We start from the raw sequence: 17,063 nt of genomic DNA on the forward strand, positions 1-17,063 counted from the left end.
GAAACAAAGAATAAAGTACAGATTTGCAACGGGATTTTGCTTATCTTATATTTTGCTTCAGGTGGCATTTGAAGCATGATTTAAAGGAGGGGCAATAAGGGACACAGTCCAGCGAGGTGCTACATGATCCTGAGGTGGTGCCGAATGCTCTCCATTCCCATTGCTTGTAACGACAACCAAAGATCATCAGACTTGGCCGCATCTGAACCATTATAAATTAGCGAGATAAGATGGGTAATGAAAGAATGCAAAACAGGGAAAGAGAGTTTGTATTTCTTGTCAGTGTTCTGTGTGACTCTTGTAATTATTAACCTAACCCTAAAAGCCTGAGGTGGTTCTTATTTAAACGACTCAGTCTTATTCCACACTTTCTCTGAGGAAACATCTGCCAACAAGTCCGTAATGAGGAAAAGGAAGACAACAGATCCACCTCCTTCACCCACAGATCCGAGTGAAGGAAGGGAGAAATTGAGACTGAAGCAAGAGGTCGGCCTCATTAGCGGGGTGTCATTAATTGCGGGCACCATGATAGGCTCGGGGATCTTTATGTCCCCCGAGTGGGTGCTACATCACATGGGGAGCCCTGCCAGCAGCCTGCTTATCTGGGCAGCCTGCGGTGTCCTGGCCACGTTCGGGGCCTTGTCTTACGCTGAGCTGGGAACCGTAATTAAAGAGTCTGGAGGCGAATATATTTACATCCTGAGGATTTTCGGCTCTTTTCCTGCTTTCCTCTTCGCCTACACTTCTGTCATCCTGGTGAGGCCAGCTGGGCTGGCAGCTGTCTGCCTGAGCTTCGCTGAGTACGCCGTTGCGCCCTTCTACCCGGGCTGCTCGTCTCCGCAGGCTGTCGTCAAATGTGCAGCTGCCGCCTGCATCCTGGTTTTAGCTATCATCAACTGCCTCAACGTGAGGCTGGCGACGTCTATCATGAACATTTTTACAGCTGCCAAACTCCTGGCTTTGCTAGTGATCGTGGCGGGCGGGATGGTGCTGCTGGCCAAGGGACAAACTCAGAGTTTTCAGAACGCTTTTCAAAACACGACCGCGGGGATTGGGACAGTCGGGGTGGCGTTTTATCAGGGGCTCTGGTCCTACGATGGCTGGAACAACCTGAACTACGTAACGGAGGAACTGAAGAAGCCTGAGGTGAGTGAGCTGGGTTTTTCTTGCTTCATGCTGCTGCTGCTATGCTTATTGCTGCCTATTAGCGTGTTAAGAGGAGTAATCAAGGGATTAGAGCTGGAGGAAAGACTGCTGAACTTCCCTCCTGTGTGTTGTTGTTGTTGTGGGACAGAACACCTATGGATGTATTTGGAAAGGTTACAGGGAGAGTAAAAATAGGTCTTTAAGCAATTTAACATCCTACCCACAAGAAATCACTGCCTCACTAGCTGGGAAAAAAAGCTTATAGGCAGTTGAATGTCTTGGGGATGAGCTTTTGTCTTAGAGTTCAGAGAATAGCACTCCGGACACCGAGACTTATGCAAAAAAGCACTGCAGCCTCTCTTCTGCTAAAATTCACAAAGGTTTCTTAACACCAAGTATTCTGAAAAATATTTGATCTACAATGTGTAGTTCAAAACCCACTTCTTACTCCTCATTGCTTGGAGGGAACTTTACACAAAGTCAAGCAATATCTGCTTTTTGGGCATTGTTCTGTCCATGGTATAGGCGCTGAAGTAGCTCACTCGCATTTCACAGCAGCCCTCTCTGTGCCATGGAGATCACAGATCAGACACTACAGCAGTATCGACCCTCTTTTAGAAAGAGCTGTGTGAGTGCAGCGGGTATAGACTGTGCTTGTGCAGAGCACATGATATTACAGATTACATGAAAATATGCAGTTGAATATTAATCTAAATGGCAACAAAGATCCCAGAGTCATGTGGTGCTGTCTCCCAAAGGACTGAGTACACTGATACTGAGACCTTGGCAAGGTGGAAACCACAGTACAAGGAATCGCCACATCTTGTCCTACAGTGAGAACAGGGAATGCAAAAATTGATATTTCAGGTTTTTAGACGTAGAAAGTTGCTTTGTGATCACCTTATGGGTGTTCTTTTCCAGTGCTTTCATCTGCATAAAGCAGTGTTTGCTGATTTTTGTGAGCCTTAAAATGGTCTGTGGAGCTCCACGGTAGTATCCTATCATTAAGAAAAATATAATTCCTTCCTCGAGCAAATTTCCCTTGTGCTGCCCAGCTTTGATTTAGCCCTTAGAGTTGTTAAATATGATGCAAAACACACCGATATGTCACCTATTTCAGTGGGATGTTCATGGGAAGATGTATCACATCAAGAGCCATAACACACCAACAACAAATAAATCAATGTTAAAACAACCAAGAAGCTTCTTGTAACACAGTTGTGGTCCCTTTTCCAGGTGACCCTTCCCAGAGCCGTGATGATTGCTATTCCCTTGGTTACCTGCCTGTACTTGCTGGTGAACGTGAGTTACTTTGCAGCCATGACTCCATCGGAACTGCTGACCTCGGGAGCTGTGGCTGTCACTTGGGGGTGAGCTCTGCTTCTGGTAACAAAGCAGCCAAAGCCGTCTAACAAAACACGGGTTTTCCCCTGAGTTTCAGGAAATTTAGGTGCTGTTCCCAGTGGGCATGGAAGCAGACAAGGAAGCATGCTGACATGCAGCTCCTTGTTGCTTTCAGAGCAGCAGGTAGCCTTCCCTGACCAAAGACCAAGCTGACCAGCCCCATTGGGCCCATGGTCTCCGAGGTCTGCCAAGATGTGATGTTCTGCAGAGCACTCCTTGCTCCCCATCCCCACTCATTTACACTGGGAAACTGTGGCTTCCCTCCAGCCCGTGCTTTTCTCCATGGAGAGTGGCTGTAAAGAAAGGGTGAAGAGCACACCAGGAGCATCTCCCTGAAAACAATGAGGATGCAGTAAGGGGATTACGGAGGTTTCACCCTGATGGGCAGCCAAGCTCCACCACACTGCTCTCTCACTCCCCCTGCTTAAAGGAACAGGAGGAGAAAATACGATGGAAAGGGCTCAAGGGTTGAGATAAGGACAGGGAGATCATAGGCAAAACAGACTCAGCATAGGGAGACTGATATAATTTATTGTCTATTACTAACAGACTAGAGCACTGAGAAACTGAAAGCAAACTAAAACAACCGTTCCCCCAAAACTACCTTCTGAGTAGCGCAGAGGAATGAGGAATGGGGGCTGTGATCAATCCCTGACACTTCACCTCCATCGCGCCTTCATGGTCCCTCCCTGCCCCTGCTCCACATGGGGTCCCTCCCATGGGATGCCATCCTTCCTGAACTGAGCCTGTGGAGGCTGCCCACATGCAGCAGCTCTTCAAGAACTGCTCCAAATATAGGTCTATAGCATAGGGTGCAGCCCTTCAGGAGCAAACTGCTCCAACACAGGACCCCACAGGCAGCAGCTCCTACCAGAAGACCTCTTCCACCATGGGCTCCTCTCCATGGGCTGCAGCTCTGGCCCGGGGCCTGCTCCTGCGGGGCTCTCCATGGGCTGCAGCCTCCTCCAGGCCACATCCACCTGCTCCACTGGGGGCTCCTCAACAGGCTGCAGCGTGGAGATCTGCTCCATGTGGGACCCATGGGCTGCAGGGGGACAGCCTGCTCCACCAGGGGCCTCTGAACAGGATGCAGGGGAACTGCTGCTGCCTGCCTGGTGCACCTCCTGCCCTTCTGCTGCACTGACCTTGGGGGCTGCAAGGCTGGGTCTCTCCCATTTTCACACCCCTCTCTACCAGTTGCAGTTGCACAACATTTTTATTTTTATTTTTTTTCCCCTCTCTTTCCTTCCTCTCTTCTCCCAAAGGCTCACCCAGCATCGCTCACTGACTCGGCTCTGGCCACCATCAGGTCCTCTTTGGAGCCGGCTGGAGCTGGCTCTGATTTGACATGGGGCAGCTGCTGGGCTCTGCTCACAGAGGCCACCCCTGCAGCCCCCTGCTATCAAACCCTTGCCATGTAGGCTCAGTACAAGTGAATATCCAGGCCTGGGGACTGGGAAACATCCCTCATTTTAAGCATTTCCATAAGAGTGGAGAGAGCAATGTGCTGCCCCACCAAAGGAGCAGCAGTGGTTTGGGAGAGAGACAAAAGCCAGCTGGGTTAATCCTCTCCACTCTTCACGTGGAAATTAGACCAGACCAGAGTGTGTTGGTTCAATTTCCCCATTTGCTTACAAACTGTTTGTACCTTCCATCAACCTGAAGTGTTTCGTGATGTAGAATAGGCTCTGTGTGCAACAAGGATTTTAGGATTAGATAGAAAGGACTGTCATGAGAAATGTAGGCACCAGTGACTTTGAACCAGCTGATATTGCCACCAGAATATCCAAACTCAGTCTAAATCTTTCCAAAGACATAGAATCTATGATATCTGAAAATGAGTCTGGCAGAAGCAATGACACATTATATCCAGGGATTATGTCGCTGCTCGTCCTCTTCCTAAAAAGTTGGCAGTGGCTCTGCTGCTGTGTGCATTTCGCAAGATCTCCAGTTTGAAGATCTGAGCAAGCTCTTGTGTTCTCTAATAGCCTTTCATGTCATTATAAACAGGAGCTTTTAAAGGCCTAGCGCTTTGTTTGAACAGGTTACAAAGCCTTACTAAGCTGCAGTGTCATGAACTTTCTCTGCACTTCCTTTCCCATCATTCCTGATTAACAACTTACTTGTGAGCTTCCTCCTTTTTAACGCCTCTGTTTTCCTGCCTGATTAACCTTTTCACCCCAAGAGCACAATTCAGGAAGAAACTTTGAACTAGCAACTGGAAAGCTGGGCACTCCGAAGCCTGGAGGACAGGTGGATAGCCACTGGCTGAGGAGGGTGCAATATTTGTGGTTCATGAGCAAGAGATGCAGCTCTTCAAGCCATTAAGGAAGGAGAGGAGCATAAAGAAGCCAGAGGAGGGCACTTCACATTTAAATGCATTTATTCTCCATATAGTAAGGAAATTGCTAGGTAGAAACACTGTTTAGAGATGAGAAGTGCAGGCAGAAAATGGGCTCACAAAACTCTCCCCAACATGTCTTTGGTGCCAGTGATTTAACAGAAGTGTAGATCTCAATATATATATATATATAAAATATGTTATACATATATATATATGTATATGTATGTATACATGTATAACACATATATATAACACATATATATGTTAAATGTGTATATATATATATATATTATATGTTATACAAAGTGTACGAAGTTATTCATGGCAGCCCCTGTAGTTCATTTTGAGAGCCCAAGCAGCACAACATGAATCTCAGAAGTGCAAAATACCCAATTGCTAAATATTTTATTACCATTTTTGTGATATAAGTTGTTTTCCCCTGAGATCTTGAGGTTATGGAGTCTTGTGATCATGTGAGATGCCCAGATTTCATCACTTTAAAAAAAGGAAATTTTTAGTTCTGTCTATGACAAGTAGCTTAATAACTTGAATCCCAATGGCCCATAACCCAGATATTAAATTTACATACTATGTTTTTGAAATTATTATGGTACATAAGCTGCTGCCATAATGTTGGAAAGCCCAGCTCTTGATTTTTGAACATTTGGGATTGGTGATACTAAAAACTGCTACATAAGGCTTAAAGTCACACAATTCGGATGGAAATCTGTCCTAAAAAAAAAAAAAAAAAAAAAAAAAAAAAAAAAAAAAGAAAAAGAAAGAAAAACACTTTCAAACTTTGGATTTTTGCCAATTTGATGAAGACTGTGTTTGTGTGTTTGTTCATGTATGTGATAATTACCCCAAACCACCAGCACTTATTACTCAATTAATATTCTTCATGCTGTTTCATTCCTAAAGACAGGCTTTACTTCTAAGTGAGAAAATTATATGTCCTTGAAATATTTGTAGCCCTGCTACTTCTTCTGTTCTGAAGAAAGCAAAGTGCAAATGTCTGAGCATATTCTAAAACCAAACTTCTGAAATTCAAACTATTGCTTTGGTTCTAACCTGGTCCACAGAACAGAAGTAAGTGCAGGTGAGATTAGAGGGTTAAATTCTTATGCCTGTTGGGGAAGGGGTTATAATGCAGGATATTTTGTCAGCTCTGGTGGTAATGGTCTTTCTGCATTTTCCATTTTAATATTGTTGGTGCTAAAAGCAGCATCTCCAGGATTCACACCACAGCATGTGTACACACAAAGCGTTCTGTATGTCGTGACAGCTTTGTACACCATTGCAATGTATCTACACCAGGCAGGAAGCAAAGCTGCTGCTTCTGGATGAGACTAACAACTAAATATTACAGGAATGGAGAGAAGGCTTTAAATCACTAGAAAGGCTTTGGGAAAAATAAATAAATACATGAAAACTTTCAGTGAAAATAATGGAGAGGAGAAACCTGTCTGGTTCTGGGGTGTGTATCCCATCCACCTATATGCTGGATGTCATGATGTGAATTCTTTCCCACCTCAGGAACAAAGTCCTGGGCAGCTGGGCATGGCTCATCTCCCTGTCGGTGGCGCTGTCTACGTTTGGCTCATCGAATGGCACGTTCTTTAGCGGAGGCCGCGTGTGCTACATTGCTGCGAGGGAAGGCCATATGGTAAGGACCCCATAACGGGGGTCTGGTTTGCTTTGAGGAACTCTATCTTCTTGTGGCACTAAATCAGAAAGGAAAATACCACATATGTTCAACTGGTAGAGCAATAGCTCTTCAGTGGTTTATTTATCGCTCAAAGACTTTCCACAGTCCCTGTGGCAGCCAGCTGGGACTCCCCCCGGGCCCTCTGGTAGCCAGCAGGCCCCTGGCTCCCAAACCACTTCGCTTGCCCACCAGCTAACCTGCCTTGATCATCACTGTCGATCACACTCATGTGCATACCCACACTCGCTCTGGTTGCTGGCACCGTGGACATGCAGGCCTCTGCCTCCAGGTGCCCCACACTACACCTGCATCTCGGCTCCGCTTCCCCCTTTCAGAGCTTGAGCTGAGCTGTCTCGAGGCACGCTGTGCCCTCCATTTCTGCTCGGGGGCAAAGGATACCACCCTGCATCAGCTCCACTCCTTTGCACAGGAGGGAATCTGTTACATATATAAATGACTGGGGTGGTGGCTTCTCTTACCGGTGACAGTGTCTGCTGCACCGTGACAAGCTCTGTGCCAGGCAGTCCACAGAACTGTGGATATGAATGTGACCATACCAAACAACCATCCCCCTTGTCCCATTTCTCTGAGCTTTAGGAGAAGTACTTGGATGATACATGTATTTTGGTTTAAAATTAAAATAAAACAAGAAACCTTTCTATTAAACTTTCCCAATGAGCCAATAAATAAAGAGGCTAGTGATCCTCTCTGTGTTCTGGAGCAAATCCTGGTTTGCTTTATGTTTGGCTGCATGTATATATTGGGAACAGTTGTCTCGTTTTCCAGTCAGCCCAGGAGAAGTCCCAGAGCAAGGTGACAGAGGGCAGAAGAGCGGGGCCATGCTCATCATGTTTGCCTGAACCAAAGCCAATCAGATAGGAAATCAGTGAGACATGATAAAAATATCCTTGCGGGGGGCTCCGTGTTTACATTCCTTGCAGCTGAATGGCTTTTATATCACAGTGCTCGCCTGATGATTAAGAGAGGGTCTGGCTGCAGGCAGAACTGCCCCCAGCTGCTGAGGGGATGGGTGCGTGTCTGCGCGAATGTGAGGTGACCACACGCTGTTGTGCTTCGGCTTGCAGCCAGAAATCCTGTCCATGGCCCATGTGCGGTGCCTCACGCCCTCCCCTGCCCTGCTGTTTACATCCGCTATGTCTCTGGTAATGGTAATGTCAGGAAACTTCACCAGCATCGTGAACTTTTTCAGGTAAGTACAGCACTTCTGTTTGCATCCCCTTGTGCCCCTGGTTCTTGGCATTGTTTTGGAAGCTTATTTGTTTATTATTATTATTTTTTTTTCAACCTAAACTACTGCTTTCTGACTCATATCGGGGAGGGAAGCAGGGAAAAGAGCTTAAGACCCAGCATCTCTGCAATGCATTCATGCTTCTGTCACTACTTAACTGGGTGTGATTCATCCTCATATTGAAATGAATCTGCAATATTTGGGTCATTCTAAAGTTCTCATTGTTTGTGCTGGAAAAGAAATGAATGCAAGGACTACTACATTTATATCAATATTATTCTTTTTAATTGGAGATATGTACACTTGGGATATGCAAGGCAGGACTGACTTTGCTGTACGATTTCACCCCAATTTTATTTTATTTTCTTCCCCCAGTTTTATAGCATGGTTTTTCTATGGCATGACTATTTCTGGCCTCCTGTATTTAAAAATCAAGAAACCAGAACTGCCAAGATCTTATAAGGTGAAGTAATAACACGAACCCCCCACAACCCTTTTCCTTGATTGTCCGAATGAATGAGACAGCATTATGAGGAAAGGAAGAGCACTGGGGTTAGTTGTCTATGGATTTAGTGTGGTTGTCCTTCCTTTTTTAATTTCACATTTTGTCTCAGAAAAGTCTACAGAGGGCGAGATAGTGTGAGTGTGCAGCCATAAGTCAAGTGTGAATTCTCTGTCTCGATACGCTAATAATGACCCCTTACTATGGTAAATATATCTACCGTATTCTCTTTCCTCCTTCAAGACTTAAGAAAAAATTAGGATGATTCTGATCAGTAACACAACCACCTGGTTACACTCTGAGAGCGCAGTGACACTCCTCAGAGGGTAGCCCAGGTGTGAGAGGCTGGCCAAAGAGAGAAAACTCAGCCAGAATGCCCCAAGTCCTTTGCCATGGCCAGGGGACGGGTTTGCCTGCCACAAACTAGCTTAGTGGAAGGAAATCAGGAGTCACCTGCTTTATCTCTGGTGCCATGAGCGAGTTGAGTTGCAAGGCCTCCTCTGTGACTGAGGGAAATACTCCTGTGGAACAGGGGGCTCAATAGACGGTGAGAGCCAACACAGGTGGGACAGTGGCTTTTCCCTGAGACAAGCACAATGAGTACCCTCATTTCCATGGGGTTCCTCTTGGTGACAGATGACAGGCTGACACTGCCAGGCTGTACGAAGAAATAGCGAGTGTCCTGAAGGGCTTAGCATGAAGAAGAGCAGTGCTCTGTTAGGCCTTCCTGTCACTTGCTCCTGTGGCTCTGTCCTGTGACTAGGACACTGGGTGAGGACCCAACCTGCTGGCTGAATGGGCTTCAAGCAGACGGAGTTCTGTTTCTGCAGTAATGTTTTGTGTGCTGTTTGCATCTTTGAGTCTGGGAGGTCAGGGAAGTCAAGGGGTTAGGGTACGTGGTGGTGGCGTAGCTCTTGCAGGCCTGCCAGAAGCTTAGAATGGAGTGGGCTGGGAAACAGGATGCCTGGATTAATTGGGATTTCTGGGTAATACCTCAGGCTGCAGCAGAATTTCAGCTAAAAAGCCTTCTGCACAAGTTTCAGGGTTGTCCAGACCCACAAGGATTACATGAGTCTTTACTCTGATGTTTTGCTTTCACAGGTCCCGATTATCATCCCCATAATTGTGCTGATGGCAGCTGTGTACCTGGTGTTGGCTCCCATCATCGACCAACCCCAGATCGAGTACCTCTACATCGTTCTGTTCATATTCAGCGGCGTCATTCTTTACTTCCCCCTGGTGCGCTTCAAGTGCCACCCCCGCTTCTTGCAGCGAGTCACTTTGTATCTCCAGTTGTTCCTGGAAGTTGCTCCGACTGCCAGGGATGCGAACTGAGATAGTGCCCTCCTGGGGTATGGCTGCCTGGCCCTCCTGCTTTATTCCAACACCGTGGTTTTCAAGGCTTAGGAATTAGTCTTCTGTGAGAGAGAATGAACAGAATTAACGTGTCACCAAAATGTTTAGTTGAGAGGGTCTAGACCCATGTCTCCTCACATTTCCTTAACATTTTGAGCACATATTTTTCATCTCTCCCTGGACAGATAACATTCAGATTCCAAAGGAATACGTTTTTCAGTTTTCCATCCTGAGAAGAGCTGTCCATCCTGAGCAGATCTAAATCTTAGCTCTTATATTTCAAGGCACCAGGCAACAGAAGACTGACAATGAAATATTATTCCTACAGTAGGCTGTGAGCCTGAGCCATTCCTGGCAATGACTTTAATTATTTCCACCTAGCTCTGCCCACTGTGACGCCAGGGCTTCTCAAATTCTAACCCACTTCTCACACACCACAGTCACGGTAGTTTCCCATTATCCTCAGTCTCAACCCTTTTCCTCTTGCTCTAGGGGCAAAAGAAACATTATATGCTGTTTTCTTTCCATTTGCCCATGTTGTTTTTGTATGGGGTTGTCCTGTCATAGACTAAAAAGGTCTAGGTGTTAGTCCCTAAAATGTCTCATTGTGTCTCAAAATTACAAATGTTACTCAGGTCAACTTTCTGTCAGTGTTTGCTCTTGTACTGGGTCTGGCTGGAATGTTAACTTTCCTGGCAGCAGCCCATACAGTGCCGTATTCTGTACTTGTAGCTGGAACAGCAGTGTTATCACACCAGTGTTGTGTCTACTGCTGAGCAGCAGTGGCACAGCATTGGGCCTTTCTCTAACCCTCCTAGGGGGTGGGCAAAAAGTGAGGAGAGAAACATCACTAGAGCAGCTGACCTAAACCAATCAAAGGGATATTCCATACCATGTGGTGTCACACTCAGCAATAAAAGGTGGAAACAGGAAGAAGAGGGGAGGGGTGGGCTCTCGTTGAGAAGGCGTCGGTCCTCCTCTCGAACACTGGCTGCGTGCGTTGAGGCCTTGCTTCAAGGACGTGGTCAATCATCGCTCATTTGTGGGAAGTAGAGAGTAATTTCTTTCCTCTGCACTTCCATATAGCTTTCATTTATTTTGTTTGTTTGTTTTCCTCCCTTTTTCCCCTTTCCCTTTTATTTCCCCTTAGTTAAATTGTTTAGTTCATGGTAGTCTTTATTTAATTATTATAATTATTTCCCTTTAATTAAATTATCCTTATCTCAACCCGTGAGTTGTTCTTTGCTTTACTTCTCCCCCTCCTTATCTAAAGGAGAGGGAGTGAGAGAGCGGTTGTGGGGTTTAGCTGCCCAGCACGGTAAAACCACCACAGTCCTTTTTGGCACCCAACGTGGGGCACGAAGGGTTGAGATAACAATAGAATTGATTAAACGCATACAACTAACACACTTGCTTGCTAGTAACCATGTTCCTTGCCCTGTTAATAATAATGGCTTTGTTCATATGTCATGCAATTCGTGTCATATTCTCCTTTCTCCTATATATCCGATCTGACAAAGTGCTACAATCTGTGTTCACTTTTTTTAATTCGTTGTGCTGCCAAGCACTGACCTTGGTTTTACTCTGGAATTCAGGCTCTGCGCTGTTATCATTTGGGTCCCATGGAAACTATCTTTCAGAGAATATTCAGAACTACACTGCCTTCCTTTTCTCATCTGGACACCAGTTTATTAATAATATCAGGAATGGTACCTTTCCCTTCTTTCACAGTGGGCTAATTACAACAGTTTGGGAGTATTTTGAAGATCCATCTGTAACCCATGTATTGCTATTTCTAATTCTGAATAACAGGTTTCATTTTCTCTCTAAGATTAGTCGATTGTTTAGAAAACTTATTTGGGAATCTGTCCCGAAACAGTCTCGTGGTGAGTGGCACGGTGTGTGGGATGATGTTAGCAGATACCTGTCACGAGTGTCTCCTCCAATAGTTTTGAACTTCACCCCTGAGCAAGTGCTAAATCCTAAAAACTTGGTAGAATGTTTGAGAGTTGTATGTCCTGATCCTGATAATGCCGGAGAACAACAGCTTGCAGCATTGTGCTGGGTCCTGGTTTATTCCTATCAAACACTGTTTAACATCATCCAGCAACTTGAAGAGAGGGAGGAAGTCTCTGAATCTGATGACCAAGTAACACATGCTGTGGCTGACCCAGAGGACCAACTAACTATGGTATCAGTCGCCCCCATAGTCAAGTCAAAACAATGGAAACGGAGGTCAGCTCGTTTAGTAAGGGAAGAAGGCTCTCCTAAGAAGGAGGGAGAAGGGGAATTGGCAGGTACCTCTAAAGCAGAGCCATCACAAAAACAGCAGGAAGACGAGACGGAAATCATAAAGGAATCAGAAATCACTCGATCCTTATCCCTGAGTGAGATGCGAGAAATACGAAAGGATTATGGTCGACGCCCAGGTGAACACATCCTCACTTGGCTGCTCCGATGCTGGGATGCTGGGGCCAGTAGCCTACAATTAGAAGGCAATGAAGCCAAGCAGCTGGGATCCCTCTCTAGAGAAAGGGTAATCGACAAAGTAATCGGGAGAGGAGCACAGGCCCTCAGCCTCTGGAGACGACTCCTGGCAGCTATCAAAGAAAGATATCCCCATAAGGAAGATATTGTATATCACATAGGCAAGTGGACCACTGTGGATAAAGGTCTCCAACATCTGCGGGAATTAGCTGTGCGGGAGATGATTTATAGTGATTTGGACAATGCCCAGACACCTCAAGACCCCGATGAAGTCCAGTGCACAACATCCATGTGGCGTAAATTTGTGCGGAGTGCACCATCAGCACATGCCAGTACCCTGGCAGCAATTCACTGGGATGAGGGGATGGGACCAACAATGTATGATGTCTCCTGCCAACTTCAAAAATATGAAGACAATCTCTCTGCTCCGCTACAGTCCTGTGTCTCAGCTGTGGAGAAATTGTCTAAAGGACTTGACAAGCTTGTGGAGAAAGTATATTCCCCCTCATCTAGACAGAGTGGTACTTCATCCACTAAGAATCAGCATTCGCCTGCTCAAGAGAGAGAGTACCCAAGACGTACACCACGTGGCACCTTGTGGTTTTATCTGCGTGACCATGGGGAAGATATGAGGAAATGGGATGGTGTACCTACTTCAACCCTAGCTGCTCGGGAACGTGAACTGAAAGGAAATACAGCAGCAAGAAGAGGGGCTCCTAAGAGAAATGCTGCTCCAGTTTCTATTGGGCAGTACCCCAGAGGCAGTAGAAGAGCTGATGTTATTCTTGACCACGATGAAGGGACCTCTACCTCTCATTTGCCAGAATTTGTGCATTTGCAAGAATTAAGTGGCAGACGCTCCAGCCAGGACTAGAGGGGCCCTGCCTCTGGCCAGGTAGAGGAGAGGGATAACCGGATTTATTGGACTGTGTGGATCCGATGGCCTGGAACATCAGAACCACAGGAATACAAAGCTTTAGTGGACACTGGCGCACAATGTACCATAATGCCATCAGGCTACCAAGGGACAGAACTCACCTGTATCTCTGGAGTGACAGGGGGATCCCAACAACTATCTGTACTGGAAGCTGAAGTGAGTCTAACTGGGAATGAGTGGCAAAAGCATCCCATTGTGACTGGCCCAGAGGCTCCGTGCATCCTTGGCATAGACTATCTCAAGAGAGGGTACTTCAAGGATCCAAAAGGATACCGGTGGGCTTTTGGCATAGCTGCTTTGAGCACAGAGAAGATTAGGCAGCTGTCTACCCTGCCTGGCCTTTCAGAAGACCCTTCTGTTGTAGGATTGCTGAAGGTTGAAGAACAACAGGTACCAATTGCTACCACAACGGTGCACCGACGGCAATATCGCACCAACCGAGACTCCCTGATTCCCATCCATGAGTTGGTTCACCGACTGGAGAGTCAGGGAGTAATCAGCAAGACTCGCTCACCCTTTAATAGTCCTATATGGCCAGTACGAAAGTCTAATGGCGAGTGGAGGCTAACAGTGGACTATCGAGGCCTGAATGAAGTCACGCCACCACTGAGTGCTGCAGTGCCGGACATGCTAGAACTTCAGTACGAACTAGAGTCAAAGGCAGCCAAGTGGTATGCCACAATTGATATTGCTAATGCATTTTTCTCCATCCCTTTAGCAGCAGCGTGCAGGCCGCAGTTTGCTTTCACTTGGAGGGGCATCCAATACACCTGGAATCGGCTGCCCCAGGGGTGGAAACACAGCCCTACCATTTGCCATGGACTGATCCAGTCTGCACTGGAGCAAGGGGGAGCTCCTGAGCACCTTCAGTACATTGACGACATCCTCGTGTGGGGCAACACAGCAGAAGAAGTTTTTGAGAAAGGGAAGAAAATAATCCAAATTCTCCTGAAAGCTGGTTTTGCCATTAAAAAGAGCAAGGTCAAGGGGCCTACACAGGAAATCCAGTTCTTGGGGGTAAAATGGCAGGATGGACGTTGCCATATTCCAATGGATGTGATCAATAAAATAACAGCAATGTCTCCGCCAACTAGCAAAAAGGAAACGCAAGCTTTCCTAGGCCTCGTGGGATTCTGGAGAATGCATGTGCCAGGCTATAGTCAGCTTGTGAGTCCTCTATATCGAGTGACTCGAAAGAGAAACTATTTTGAGTGGGGCCCTGAGCAACAACAGGCATTTGAACAAATCAAACAAGAAATAGCTCGTGCAGTAGCCCTTGGGCCTGTCCGTACTGGACCAGCTGTGCAAAATATACTGTACACTGCAGCTGGGGAGCATGGGCTCACCTGGAGCCTTTGGCAGAAAACCCCAGAAGAAACTCGAGGTCGACCTCTGGGCTTCTGGAGTCGGGGCTATCGAGGATCAGAAGCCAATTACACCCCAACTGAAAAGGAAATACTCACAGCATATGAGGGTGTTCGAGCTGCTTCAGAAGTTGTGGGTACAGAGGCACAGCTCCTCTTGGCACCGCGGCTACCTGTGTTACATTGGATGTTCAAAGAGAAAATTCCCACTACACACCATGCAACTGATGCTACATGGAGTAAGTGGATAGCGTTAATTACACAGCGGGCTCGAATGGGAAAACCCAATCGCCCAGGAATCCTGGAAGAGATTATGGACTGGCCGGAAGGCAGAGATTTCGGAGTGCCAACAGAAGAGGTAACCCGTGCTGAAGAGGCACCACCATACAATGAGTTGCCAGAAGACAGAAAGCAGTATGCGTTGTTTACTGACGGATCCTGCCGTGTGATAGGGAGCCATCGGAAATGGAAAGCTGCTGTGTGGAATCCCATACGACGAGTTGTGGAAGCCATGGAAGGGGAAGGTGAGTCGAGTCAGTATGCAGAAGTAAAAGCCATACAACTAGCCCTAGATATCGCCGAAAGAGAAAATTGGCCAGTATTGTATCTTTATACTGACTCATGGATGGTGGCAAATGCTCTGTGGGGGTGGCTGCAGCAATGGAAAGAGAGCAACTGGCAGCGCAGAGGTAAGCCTATCTGGGCTGCTACCCTGTGGCAAGATATTGCTGCCCGGGTAGAAAACCTGGATGTTAAAGTACGTCATGTAGATGCCCACATGCCCAAGAGTCGCACTACTGAAGAACATCAGAACAACAAAGAAGTGGATCGAGCTTCGAAAATTGAAGTGGCTCAGGTGGACCTAGACTGGGAACGTAAGGGTGAGCTGTTTGTAGCTCGATGGGCCCATGAAACATCAGGACATCTGGGGAGAGATGCCACTTACAGATGGGCTCGTGATCGAGGGGTGGACTTGACCATTGAGGCCATCACACAGGTTACCCATGAGTGTGAGACCTGTGCTGCAATCAAGAAAGCCATGAAGGTAAAATCTCCCTGGAACAGGGGGAGATGGTTAGGGTTTCAATATGGTGAGGCCTGGCAAATTGACTATATCGGACCACTCCCAAAAACTCGCCAAGGCAAACGGTACATACTCACCATGGTAGAAGCAACTACTGGGTGGCTGGAAACATACCCTGTAAACCATGCCACAGCCCGAAACACTATCTTGGGCCTGGAAAGACAAGTATTGTGGCGTCATGGTACACCAGAGAGAATTGAGTCTGACAATGGGAGTCATTTCCGAAACAATCTTGTTACCTCCTGGGCAAAGAGGCATGGTATTGAGTGGGTGTACCACATCCCTTACCACCCACAAGCCTCTGGGAAGGTTGAGAGGTACAATGGACTGTTAAAGACTATGTTACGAGCATTAGGTGCTGGGACGTGGAAACAATGGGACACAAATCTACCAGAAGCCACTTGGCTAGTTAACAACAGGCGGTCTGACAGCTGTGCTGGTCCTGCCGAAACAAAACCCCTACACACTGTGAAAGGAGCTAAGGTTCCCATAGTGCATATAGGAAGGTGGATGGGGAAGGCAGTGTGGGTTGCTCCTGCCTTGGGAAAAGGCAAACCCACTCGTGGGATTGTCTTCGCCCAAGGACCAGGGTATACCTGGTGGGTCATGCAAAAGAATGGGGATATCAAGTGTGTGCCTCAAGGAGATTTGACATTGAGAGTAAACTAATCTATAATCTAAGTTATATGTTGTAGGAAGATGCTGTAGGATCAACGACAGGTCAACTTTGCAAGGAGCCGAGCAGTGCAACAAGGACTTGAACTAAGCTGGTGCTGGTGTCCAGACATCCAACTCCGCCTGCCTTGAGTGGCCACTTTGGCAGATGAAGACCTAATCATCAACAGTTCTTATGAACATTTTCCAAGAAAGACCTATGAAATGAAAAGATACATCTGCCTATTAATCCTGTCCTGTTAAATCCTTGTCCTGTTAAAGGACAAGGGATAATGATGAGAATGCTTGTATGCTAAAGTATGGGGATCTGAGTGTGACACAAATGTTATGGAATAAGGGGTGGAGGTTGTACTGGGTCTGGCTGGAATGTTAACTTTCCCGGCAGCAGCCCATTCAGTGCCGTACTCTGTACTTGTAGCTGGAACAGCAGTGTTATCACACCAGTGTTGTGTCTACTGCTGAGCAGCAGTGGCACAGCATTGGGCCTTTCTCTAACCCTCCTAGGGGGTGGGCAAAAAGTGAGGAGAGAAACATCACTAGAGCAGCTGACCTAAACCAATCAAAGGGATATTCCATACCATGTGGTGTCACACTCAGCAATAAAAGGTGGAAACAGGAAGAAGAGGGGAGGGGTGGGCTCTCGTTGAGAAGACGTCGGTCCTCCTCTCGAACACCGGCTGCGTGCGTTGAGGCCTTGCTTCAAGGACGTGGTCAATCATCGCTCATTTGTGGGAAGTAGAGAGTAATTTCTTTCCTCTGCACTTCCATATAGCTTTCATTTATTTTGTTTGTTTGTTTTCCTCCCTT

At 46.7% G+C, this 17,063-nt stretch overlaps 1 protein-coding gene across 1 annotated transcript; it reads left to right on the plus strand.

The window, feature by feature from the left end:
• Positions 1-402: 402 nt before the first annotated feature.
• On the plus strand, positions 403-10,572 carry LOC309876712 (b(0,+)-type amino acid transporter 1-like; the record flags this gene model as incomplete). The annotated part of the gene is made up of 6 exons (XM_082757341.1): positions 403-1,146; positions 2,383-2,516; positions 6,431-6,560; positions 7,688-7,812; positions 8,227-8,314; positions 9,455-10,572. 6 exons carry the CDS (start codon positions 403-405, stop codon positions 9,686-9,688), a joined length of 1,455 nt encoding a protein of 484 aa, XP_082613467.1. The 3' UTR covers positions 9,689-10,572.
• Between the last annotated feature and the right edge of the window lie 6,491 nt (positions 10,573-17,063).

The sequence above is a fragment of the Aythya marila genome (assembly GCF_965140915.1).
Source record: "Aythya marila genome assembly, chromosome: 3".
Taxonomy (NCBI): Eukaryota; Metazoa; Chordata; class Aves; order Anseriformes; family Anatidae; genus Aythya; species Aythya marila.